We start from the raw sequence: 12,685 nt of genomic DNA, 5'->3' as shown, positions 1-12,685 counted from the left end.
CGGAAGCTACCCTTCCACCGAGGTTAACTTCGCTTCAAAAAGTAATGACACGGTGATTGGGACCAGGACACACCTTCCTGCATTGCATTGTGCCAGCAACATTTGATCGTTTGACTTGGACTAAAATTACTTATTGAGTTTTGAATGGCTTGGCTGGTACTCAACGGTTACTATTTAAAAACTGGTAATCATAAAACATGCTCTAAATGCATTTCTAATTAGGACCCATGGTGTAAAGTTCAGTCGCCAAACCTTATTAACTGTATCTCTCTGGGCTATTTTTACGTGCTATGAAGAAGGGCCCTTGCTCGAAACGTCGCAGATTTGTGGTAGGTGATGTAATGTGCAAACAGCACCCGTTGGGTGTGGTGCCAACCTTAATATGTGCTCGCTACCAACACTTTCCTCAACATCGACTCACGATGATCATGCCGAAGGCTGTTATTTGTTTTTATGTATTCTTGTAACGGTGATCGATGCTTCTGAAAATCAAACCAATGATGATTACTACACTGGTGGTGGTGATGATAACGTTGTGATGATGATTGATAATGATGATGAGAGTGAATATGAATTATCCTGTTGATGCTGCTGCTGCCGCTGCTGATGATGTTGTTGCTGCTGATGATGATGATGTTGTTGCTGATGATGAGTATGTGCCTTGTAGAACTGCTTCGTGCTGCCGAACGGCACGTGGTTTGGCTGGTCCCCCGATGGGCACGCGTCCTGGCCCCTTGCGGACTCGGGCTCACAGCCGGACGGGAGACACCGGCGAGCCCCGTGGCACGCGCGGGAGGGGTACTTCTTGGGGTCCACAGGTACCGAACCCCTTATTCTCCCCCTTCACCCTCCCCCCTAGCCCTCTAACTAGCCCCTCCCCTCGCGCTCTCACGATGCAGCCGCTCCGTCTAGGTAGCTCTGCGCGCGAGATGATTCCGCGAGCTGATCCCGCCGCTCCATCTTCGCGATGGCCGTCCTCGCGAGCGGTCTTCCCTCCTTTGGCCGCACCTCCGTCGCCAGTCTCGACCACTTAGCGACCTATTCTTCCCAAGCCCACTGCATTTTCTTAACAGTCAATGGAAAAATACTCATTGAGTTGATTAAATATTTTCCGACTCTTTGTCATTCAATCAGCCGTGGCATAGAAACAAAGAAAAAAATGATGTAAAAATATGTACCTAGGAAAATCTGATTGTTGCTCAAGGGTCGTTTTCAGAGAGGGCCCTGCTACGAGAAACCCACAAGGAGGTGGCACTCACCATGAGTTCAATTATTATACTTTATAAAGTGCAATGTAATCGAGGGAATGTGTTGTATTGGTGCAGTCTTGGATTTTTGTTGTTGTTGTTTTGGGCCTTGCCCCATGCTTGCACTTGGTGTTGACAAATCTTCAGGAGTATATGTTCTTGTGCAATTTTTACTTCCATATTTATTTGAGTGACTTTCTAGACTCGTCTCTTTCTTCCTCTTCTATCCTGTATTGACCCGCCCCTACTGGACATCTGTGAAAAAGAAGAGCTTAGTAGCTTATCAGATTCCTCCAGGATAAATAAAGATTCTGATTATGATTCTGACTACCTTCTCTTGGCCACACCTCACAGCCCCAGCGCGCTAACCGATACACTACCACTCCCCTACACACACACACCTACACACACATACACACATCCACAAAGACAAAGATCCCCCATATTGCCTTAACAGACTGTAGGGGCAAGTGCTGTTAGCGAGCACCTATTAAGGCCCACACACACACATACAAACACATACACACAATGCGAAGTAGTGCAATACAAAACATTAAAAACAATTGCAATGATCAATCACATTTTTTTCTATCAGAGCTTTGAGAATCGAACTTGGGTTTTCCGGGATTCAAGATGAAGCGCTGTTGACCGCTGAATCTGTGTGTGTGTGCTTTTGTCAACCCCTCTGTTAAATTGCTACGGCGCATACACACAGGCGTGGCCCACGCGTGTGTGTACACAGTGCAGGCGTGTGTGTGTGTGCGCGCATTGTGTGTTTTGTGTTTCCCCGCATCGCTGCTCCCGCATGCATTCGTGGTTAGAGCGCGATGGGCAATGGGGGAGGGGGGACGAGGCGAGGGGAGGAGGACCTACAAGTGGGATGTCGTGGTTGGCATGCCCCCTCTCCACCCCCTTTGTAGCCACACGCCTGGGCAGCTCTGGCCCATAGACCACGCTGGATGCAATTGGACCGCCTGTGCACTCGCTAGCCTACGCCACTGTCTCCCAACTCTGTCGCTCGTATTTCTCCTTGTCTCTCTCTGTCTCTCATTGTCTCTCTATGTGTCTCTCTCTCTGCATGCTGGGAAGAGGGTGCGTCTCCCCGTGCTCCAAACCTTGCCATTAGCTGCTAGTGAGGGCCTAGTTTTTCATCTGCATCCTAGCCTCACCTGAGAGAGTTTCTTGTACTTCCCGGCGACCTCTTTCACTCCCCGAGCTCCATCGAGTGTCTCCAACAACACAGGGTCGTGCTGTCTCCCACCTCTCTCTTAACACACAAATTTCTAGGCAGGGCTGTGGCCTGCTCACAGCCCTAGCTCTCACCACCCTTCCTCCCCACTCTGTTACATCCTTCATATCTTCTGCTTTATTGTAAATGTCGTGACATCGCGGGATGTCGCTGTGTAATGCCGGCCCCAGAGAGGCACGGCGTGCGGTGTAACGACATCGCGGACACCACGTGGTGTGGGTGCAGTAGCGGCCCTAGAGGGGCTCGGTGAGCGCTGATTGATAGCGCTGGATGGCATCACGCTTGGCGTGCAGTGCCAGCCATACAGGATAGGGTGGGGGAGTGCCGGCCGTAGGAATGGGGTTACTAAAGGCCATGCCACTCTGGTTGACCCGAGAGGACACGTGACCGGTTAAGTCTACAAAGGGGCACCAAGTGGGGGCTAGGGGTGGTCAAGTGGTCGGGGTCCAGATCCTGCTCGAGGATTCTGGAAGGTGGGCGTGGCCAAGAGCGGAGCCAGCCACGCCGTTGAGAACATAAGCCGGGTCCCCCCAGAGGGACCGGCGTTGTTGTTCATCCTGAAGAAACCTTTGTCTTCGTCCTACGTTCTACCGAGTCTCCAATACGTGGACCTGGACCCGAGCTGGTCCCGGTCCGTAGTGGCTAGTTACATTGTAATTAGTGTAGTTAGCCTGGTGGTCACCACCATATGTTGTTATTCGGTTAAGGGGCAGTTACCCCGTGTGTTGGTGTTAAATAAATGTGTTGCCTCCAAGTGTACGTCTGCTACTCAGTTAAACTCTACACAAACATAACAATCACTCATTCTCACTCCTCTCCTCTCTGCTCTGCTCTTACTCATCCTTTTCTTAAATTTTTGTTGTTTCCCTGCCCCTGCAGCACCCATCATGCCACGGGACACTCACTGTTCCCCTCCCTCTCTCCTGCCGCCACCCTGTGCCTCCTTCTACCCCACTTTCTTCTCCATCCACCTCTTCTCGTCTTTTTCTCTCCTTTCATTCGTGCAGCTAATGTCTATATTTAGGTAGTTTTTTATTTATATAAGTTATTTTTTTTTATTTACAATGGCACGCCACGCTACGCCGGAGGTTCCTCTCTCTCCTCACTCCCCCAAACACGGACTGTTCTGCTTCCCGCCACCTGACATAAAGGTGGACGACGTGACAGCCGCCGCTGGACAGTGTGTGGGGAAGCCGAACGTCACCGTCACAACTCACACGAACCGTGGCTATGTGGTCCTCACCAACGCGGAGATGATGGCGCGCGTCATCGCCACGGGGCTCACCTTTAAGGGGGAGATATTTGTGCAATGCACACCTGCATCCTCACCCACGCAAAATATATATCCAACGCCCCACCTTTCCTCAAAACTGCCGACCGACAACAAGACCTTCAGCGGTTCGGCAAAGTTGTGTCCCGCATCGTTATGCTGCCCTTGCACCTTCGGGACCCAGCACTGGAGCACGTCTTATGATTTTAAATGCCAACAACACGGTACTTAATGTGAATATTAAGTACACGACGGAAGGCTACGCCTACCCTGTGTACTCGTCCACCACGTTGCCACCCTGCTACCTGTGCAGTGGCTTCGACCATGCCCGTGCAAACTGCATGGGCAAACCAACATTTTAAAACGTGCAGCCTGCAAATAACGTCACGCACCAGCAACAGCGCCAGCAGCCGCCACAGCCTGTGCAGCGGCAGCAGCAGCCACAACAGCAACAGCAGCAACAGCAGCCACCGCAGCCTCAGCAGCAGCAGCCACCACAGCACGAGTGCCAGCTGTTGCAACAGCAGGCCGCTGATTCGGCTTCACCCTCGTCACTTCGCGCAAGCGCAGGGTGAAGCCCGGCCCCAGCGGAGGAGGCCACGCAGCCCCTAACCCTAAGTGCGCGGCCACTGCCGATTACGAGCCCGACCCACAGGTCGCAGAACAGGACGAGCAATGCCCCCCAGCGAGTGCCGTCCTAGTGGTGGTGGTGGATGGCAGCTTTGTCTGCGGCTTCCTGAGGATTGTTTCAAAGACCAAATCGCTCAGCCAATCACGGCTGGCTCAGCCTCCTGATGGCGAGGGAGCTCCATGTCTCCAGGACGCTCCTGTAGAAAGGTGGCAGCTGGCCCAGTGGGAGGCCCTGCATGTCCATGTAGAATAGTTCTTCGGAGCACTGCAGACCCCCCAGCTGTTTCAGGAGGAAGGAGGCCATGACGATCTAGACCGGTGCAGGGATGGCGTGCAGGAACTTTTGCGCGACCTGCAGTCGGAAGGTGGCCAGCCGACTCCGCACGCACACCGGCCCGTGACCGCCTTCGTCCAGTGGCAGGGCCAGGACCCCAGCCGCGACCCGGTGTCCTCCGCCCGACCAGAAGAAGTCGAGGACCCGCTTCTGCAATGCGTTGACGAGGCTCATGCGTGGGTGCAGGGAGAAGAGTCGGTGACACAGCATGGGCGTCACCTCTCTCCCTCTCTCTCCTCGTGTCTCTCTCTCTGTCTCTCCTCATCTCTCTGTGTCTCTCTGCCCCACCAATACTTACGTTGCCAGCGGCTCAAACCAATGTTCCGCCTTTTGGGGGACATCTTCTGGAAACTGGGGGTGCCCTTCTACAACAGCAGCTTCGTATAAGGGGTGCCTTACCTGGCTAACAAGCGCCATGACCTCGCCAACTTTGCCTGTGCTCAGGCGAAGATGGCGGTGTGCAGAACGAGGAAAAAGATGCTGGAAGGTGACACTGATGGCTGCGTTGTGCTTCCAGTGTTCAGGGGCCTGCTTAAGGCGTGGCTCCGGCTGGAGCACGCATACCACACACATGTCGGTGATGTGCACGTCTTCTTCGAACGCTGGGGAGCCGGACAAGCCCCTCTCTGTACCAGCGTGGACGGCACCCTCGTGTTCACCTTCTAAGGCGCTCGCTCGTCACCGTGGCGTGCGCAATGACCACCACCATCACGTGACTTTTCTTTCGTGTTGGGCGCGCTGCATTTAGCGCGACAGCGCGTGGATTTATAGCGATTATTTGTGTTGCTGGTGACTGTGTGTTTCATATCGGAATCGCCTCCCAGTGCTGTTGCTGCTGGCGGCAATGAAAGTTTTTTAAAAGTAAAAAAAGTCTCTCTGTCTCTCTCTCTGTGTCTCTCTCTCTGTGTCTCTCTCTCTGTGTCTCTCTCTCTGTCTCTCTCTCTCTGTGTCTCTCTCTGTGTCTCTCTCTCTGTGTCTCTCTCTCTCTGTCTCTCTCTCACAAGTCGCATCGTCTCGCATGTTGTGCTGCCGCTCACTTAAAATAGGGTACATCCCCCGAAACGGAAATATATACCCCACAGCTGTTATATTTTTTATAAATAAATAAAAAACCGAGACAACTTTTTATTTCAGTTGTGCTACTGGCGTCATGTTACGAGACGAAGATTCTATTTGGAACTCTCGAAGGACAGTGCGAGAGAACATCCGGTTGAAAGTGATATCACGGAACGACTTGTGAGATCCCTGCAAGTGACTTTTTCTATTTACGAAAGGGCGCAACTCCTCTTTACATGCTGCCACAAACAAATGTTAATCCAAACTGATAATATATATATATATTTTTTTTCGATTTAAAGCTTTCGTGACTGCAGGGATTCATCTTCTTGGTTCTTTCGGTAAAGTCACGTAGAAGGGAAGTAATAAAATAATAAAAATAAAACATAATATTATGTTTTATAATATTATGTTTTATTTTTATTATTTTATTACTTCCCTTCTACGTGACTTTACCGAAAGAACCAAGAAGATATATATTTTTTATTATCATTGATTTATTTTATGCCAAATTGAACGAAGCACCAACTTAGGGAAGGGGTTGGTTTTGGGGATGGTAGTAGTCATTGGGCACCGGGCTGAGACCACTAACTCTGAAATCGAATTTTCTTTACAACCGCTTTTTGTGTTAAGCTTTTTGTTCTTCCCCCGCACCTCCAATTAGCACGGTTGGCTACGTACGGTGCGAAAGAAGTGCAACGTACACACATACAGAAGTTCAACACACAGGTGGAGAAAAACCCGGATTCAAACTGAGGATTCAGAAGTGCCGGCTCAGTTCTATGATCCATCCAGCTTGCTTGCTCAGTCTCTGTTCATCATCAACAACAACAACATCATCATTATCAGCCACGATCTATAAACGGTTCGGCGAATACGTCCCCCAAACCTTCGTGTTACCTTTGCTTTTGCTTTACAATTCGTATATCACGTAAAAAAAACTAACTGAAATAACCAAGGTGAATAACATGGCAGTGTTTGGCTTTGGGGTGGGTGGTGCTTGAACAGCCCAAGGAAGGAATTGAAGATACAAGGAGGGACACCCACCAAAGCTGTTACAGCCCTGGGCCCCTATCCAAACTTAATCTAATCCTGGATTGGAGATGTTTGTTTTCATTGCTGATATCCATTATCCACCTGCACTGCATCATCCGAGGCTGAAAACTCGAAGTGGATTTTGTCCCCCTCTACAATCTCTGCATAGCAGGGGTGGACTTACACAGACGGCTTCCACCACCCTCCCCTCCCACCGCGTGCCCTCCTGCACTTTCCACATTCCTGCCCCCGCCACAGAACTGTGCGCATCTTTGGTCAACGCCAAGACGCGGGCATCGCGTTACCCCCCCCCCCCAGCGGTGCCTTAATGTAGAGAGAGTGAGAGAGAGAATTCCGAGCCTACTCTACCGCTTACTCACGCTCGGCGGGACCCCCTAAGATACCATCCAGCCGTTGGGATGACATGTTTACGCACACACAGAGACGTGAGTTAAGGAACGAAACAGGGAGCATTTCTTCACAAATCTGGCTGCTGCCTGATGATGCCGGTTTTTATTGGCAAAACGTCGTAGTGAGATTGTAAATGTGGATTTGCTCTCCAACACACCGGTTTCCTGTGCTAGTAAAAAATTGGCACGTTCTGTTTACGTGACAAACCTTACTAATTGGCTGTGTCGGGTGGTGGCGGGCTTAACGACGCATATATATTTACGTGATCTAACCCACACAAAACCTATTATGGATGACATTGGTCACAAAAGCCTACATGTTAAATCCATCGTGTAAATCTCTGTGGGATCGAATCGGCTTCTGTTGCCCAATAATTATTTGGCGTCTGATTTTTAGAGAAATAATGATAATTACTAAAAAATAACGACGTGGATAAAATCGTACATTTGCTGTTTGCGCCATCCCCATAGCGTTAAGAAGCAGCAGCTATGTTTCAGAGATGGGTAGATTCTGCCAGTAAGGGGACCGATGTTGCTATGCGGTTTTACACAATTGACCTCAGTTGGTTTAACACGAAGGCTTTCACGACCAATATCATCCATAATAGAGGGGTTTTTTATACATTGGGATTTTTTGATACATTGCGATCTAACCCAAAAACAACTGTATTATGAATAACCTAAGTTGATTAACCATGCTTTGTAAGCTTGGGCCAATGAGGTGGCAGTAACAAGAATTAATTATTAAATCCATCTGTGCAGAACTTTGAGTGTCATCTCCTCGTATGTGCTGTGGGTTTTCTCCAGGTTCTCCGCTGTCCTTCCAGCACGAAGCCAAAAACCCGTCACTTGGAATTGGCCAAATATCTCAATGTATCAGGACCCTCCTCAATACGTGTTGAGGCTCGGCGAGTCCTAAATTGGCATTAATGAGAATACGATGGTGATAGAAAGTATCGGCCAAACCGGGTAATGGCATCACGAGATCGCTCCTTTTTGTGAATTTTAAAGTCTCTTTGTTCTGATAGACGCAAATTCGTACTCATCGCAAACAGCCAGAGGACAAGCGGGCCAGATGCTTTCATCACTGTAAATGAAGAGCTATTCAGTCCTGGGGTCATATGTTAAATTAAGGTAACTGCCCTATATTTGGGACGTTAGACGTGCGTTGAAGTCACGTCGTAACGAGATCATGCTGGTTTTATTGGAGCGGCGATGCGGTGGATGGCACACGGCGGTCTGAACCCTGGCCAGCCGAGTTTGACCGGCAGTAAGTGACATCCGATCCGAACCGAACCAGTCCTGCGCCAACCCCCGACACCAACCCAAGCTGAAGAACGTGGTGAAGTATGGCCAATTTAACGCCCCTCCCATGGCCGACACGGTGTTGGGAGGCCATTGTCCAGCAGTGGATCGACAAGGGGACTTTAATATTATCGACCTTGTGGACTAATGTATGAACTCGGCTCACAAGGCCACCAGCTTGCGAATGGCGACATCACTGGAGTCTTTAACGTTAAACATTTCAACAAACACCACACCTAGGGAAGAAAGGAATTCTGTAAACGTTTATGGTGGTGGTTCCCTGGGGGAGGTCCCTGCGCTAATCAGCTGCAAGGCTGGGGGGGCAGCGGGGGGGGGGGGGGCACAGCTGCCGGTAATATGCTGCTTCCAGACATTAATACGGACAAGTTCCATTTATTTTTAACTTTCTCTTGCGGCAGCGCACGTCACTCGATCCTCCCTGCACGCGCCGCGCCTCCGCTCTCTCCCTCGTCCGCAAGCGATTGTCCCATCGCGTGAGATGTTTACGCAAAATCGCGGTGCACATCCCCGTCAACAGCTGTGAGCGACTGAATGACCGAGTGGGAGATGTTGGGTGACAGTGCGGTGAATAGTGGATGGGACCGGCCATTTCACCTCTCTTCTCGTTTCGCACGTCCGATTAGCACCGTTGGCTACGCACGGTACGAAATAAGTTCAACATCTCCCGCGAATAGTCCAATTCCTTACCCCCCCCCCACCCCCCGCTATCACTGATCCACTCGTGATTGTCTCGATTACATCCCAAATCGACTCCTCCACAAATCCCCCACCTCCAATCAGCAGATTATTCAAAATGCAACTGACAGACTTCTCACCCGCATCCGTGAATGAGACCACATCCGATCCCACGACTGGCACCCTCCCGATCCAGTCCCAGATCAACTTCAAGATCGCTCTCGCCGACTTCCAGATCCTCCATGGACTCGCTCCTGCCTTCCTCTCATCTCACGATCCTAACCTATACCATCTCGTCTCACTCTACTCCCCTCCCTGCACTCTCCCAGCTCACGCTACTACACTCTCCACACTAACCCAGCGTTCTTCACACATTTTCAGGGTTGGGGCACTTTCGCCGCCACACATTGGAAACCGTTGGGTGTTGACAGGGGCGGTTTCTTCATTAGGGCGATTGGGCGACGCACCACCAATGTCATTCAACCACAGAGTCACGCGAGCCGTCACTGCAGCCTCTGGATATAGTCCAATCAGCGTCATGTCACGTTCTGTGGAGTACCGCCTCTTTTTGGGCGATTTCACTCCGGCTGAGAATCGCCCTGAGTGGCCCCATAGACTTACATTCAAAGATGTTTTTTTTCGACCGGGGGGCGCTGCAATGCATTCTCTATGGCTTCCGGGAGGGCTCGCCCTAACGTGCTTACGTCATCATACGTGCTTATGTCATCATACGTAAGCACGTTTCATCCAACAATATAATTTGTGGCCACCTAGTGGAATCTTTAATAAAAGAAACTTGAGTGGTTTGTTTTAATAGTGAGTATAGAAACAAACAAGATGTAAGAGTCACTTTATTTTTCATTAATATTAAAGAAGTGAAGTTGCCTTTACATGCTTAAGCTGTTAATTTATCCATTGCATGGGTGGACCTTATCCTTATCAATCATTCAGACATTTGCCCCCTCTGAGAGATTTTGCAGGAGCCGCCACTGGGTGTTGACAGCACGATGAGATGTTTTCACGTGTTGTGTATTGTCGTGAGCCGCACATCAGCACGAAATGCCACCAGGCGCTGCCCGTGGCCCACGGGCTTGCAATGAAGAACACTGCACCATCCTATGTCTTCCATCTCATCTCACTCTGCTCCCCTCCCCGCCCCCTCTGCTCTTTGATGCTCCAGGTGTGGCTCTGTTTGTCACGGACGGGATCCCCGTCCTCATCCCCACGTCCCCCAACACCAACGGAGGGGACTTCGAGCTGTGCCTGAGAGCGGTGGAGTCCAGGGACACGGAGGTCGCGGGGTCGTCTGTGGGGTCATCCGGAGGTCACCGGAAACTCCTGTACTCGGTGTGTGCGGCTCGCGATGTTCGGGCCGTGCACAGGGGCATGCGGGCCAGGTTCTACGCGGCGCCGGGTTCGACTCCCCTTCCAGACCTCCTCTGGTAACGGGCGCCGCACAGGGCACGACGGAAGACGCAGCGTCAGGCCTCGGCAAAACAATGATGTCCAAAGATTGTGAAGGCCTGAAACACTTCTGGCTGCAAAATAAATAGGCAGACATTATATTTCCTTCTTAAATCTGTCCCGTCAATCACAAGGCCTTCTGGGAGTGCATAATTTCAGGAGCCTTGGTTAAATGTATTATTTATTTAGTTAATTTATATGATCATTATTAACATTTTAAAATATATATGCTTTGTTACTTTCAGTCGCCACAAAGATGCTCACGATTATTATTTAACATTTCTGTTAAGCTCACGAGGAGCACGTGGCGAGCCTCTCCCTTCACCTCGTCAGCCCCGCCCACTTTTAACCAGGCCACGCCCATTCAATTACTAGCACATCCCACACAGCGGAGTTGCCCTTTTCTGACACTGGCCCCTGCCTATTCCCCTCCCCAAGCTCCCCTCCCAAAAAAAATCCCAATGTTTCCACATACTGTATACATTTGGACACTGGGACAGACTTGCTGAAACAACAGGACTGTCCCGGCCAAACCAGGAGATGTTTGGTAGATTAATCAGACGAATGTACTGCTGGATGAGGGCCTCCACCACGGCGTATTTTCCCCAGACGCAGTTCCCTCCAGGCAAGGGATGAATGCGCCGTCTGTTGTGCCTTTACAGGATTTGAACCTCTGACCAGCCTCGTGTTTTGTCAAGTCATCGTCATCTGTTCAGAGTTTGGCTTAATCTTTGTACACCTGTGACCAGCGCCACCTGGAGCTTGTGCTCCCCCCCCCCCCCGCGACCGACCCCCATGCTGGCGATTCGTGGCCGTGCCGCCCGTAGGAGCCTGCTGTGGCACCTGCCGCGTGCCCCGGCCGACCCTGCCGCGCTCCACCGGGCCGTGCGAGGGCTGGCGAGGAAGCTCCACAAGCACGCCATGGGAGACAGCGTCATCAGCCTGGGGGAGGCGGCCGCACATCTGCCACGAGCGGCGACAGCGGCGCCGGTGAGCCACGCAGTGAGCCATCCGCCTGCGGCGGTGCCGCCCTCGATAGGTGCAACGCTGCTAACGGCGCTTGTTTATCTTGCGAATGCTTTAACACGCGGCTGTCGAACGGTTAGAGCGCCAGATATGCAAGAACAAAAAGAAGAAAAAACACGAACGAGTGAATAAATATGTTCGTCATTGTAATATTGCGTGCGAGCGGACGAAAGCCCACGTAGCCACAGAGCCACGTGACAGCCTTCCTGCTCCGGCGCGTGCAGGGCAACCCGCCACGGTCTGCCGCTCCTCCCATTCACACGGCGGGCTGTCGCGAAGCAATGCGGCCCCGTCGATGTTCGGACGCGGCACGCAACCCCCTGGTCACACCAGAAGCAGTTCAACTAACGGCGCTTGGCCCTGCTGGCTCCAGAGCCGCGTGCGGCTCTTAGAAATTCGAACAAAAAATTATCGTATTATTTATTTTGGTTGCAGACCCCTGACCATGGAAGTCCGTCCAGTACACCAGGGGCAGGGGTCGGCAACCTGTGGCTCATCAAGGACTCATATTCTTAGGTTTTTTCGGTAAAGTCACGTAGGTAAAAAATTTTAAAATTAATAAAAGTAAAATAAAAAATAAAATAAAAATCACGACGTTTCGGAGGCAACACAAGCTTCCATCTTCAGGTGGAACAGCCACAGCACGATAGCTGCATCAAGTGAGAGAAACTCCAAGAAAACCGTACCTGCATATATACTGGTTGAGGGTGGGAGGAGCCGAGGTAGGCCCTGAATATTATTCTTGTGAGGTTCGGTGCGGCTGAAGCACGCTGTTAGGAATGAGCCTTTGTTGTGTAAACTAGGTGCGGATGATGAAAAAAACCTAAGAATATTAATCCTTGCAGTCACGAAAGCTTCAAATCATCAAGGACTGTTTTGTGACGTTATCTATTCAGGACCACCATCTCGTATTCACCACACAGTGCATTGCGGCTCTTGAAATGTAGTTTTTTTTCTACCGAA

General features: G+C 50.8%; 1 protein-coding gene across 3 annotated transcripts in view; it reads left to right on the top strand.

Moving 5' to 3' along the window:
• Positions 1-12,685, top strand: part of LOC133351342 (SITS-binding protein-like) — a 28,313-nt gene that overhangs the window by 2,110 nt on the left and 13,518 nt on the right. For all 3 annotated transcript variants that reach the window (XM_061566462.1, XM_061566461.1, XM_061566463.1), the window contains exons 2-4: positions 668-818; positions 10,413-10,674; positions 11,524-11,686. In XM_061566462.1, coding sequence (XP_061422446.1) covers positions 668-818; positions 10,413-10,674; positions 11,524-11,686 — 576 coding nt within the window. The remainder of the gene's footprint in view (positions 1-667; positions 819-10,412; positions 10,675-11,523; positions 11,687-12,685) is intronic.

This window comes from Lethenteron reissneri, chromosome 37, assembly GCF_015708825.2.
Source record: "Lethenteron reissneri isolate LAM-NWPU_2019-01 chromosome 37, ASM1570882v1, whole genome shotgun sequence".
In the NCBI taxonomy this organism is placed as follows: domain Eukaryota; kingdom Metazoa; phylum Chordata; class Hyperoartia; order Petromyzontiformes; family Petromyzontidae; genus Lethenteron; species Lethenteron reissneri.
The sequence above is the reverse complement of the archived record's forward strand: the minus strand, read 5'-3'. Positions and strand labels throughout refer to the sequence as shown.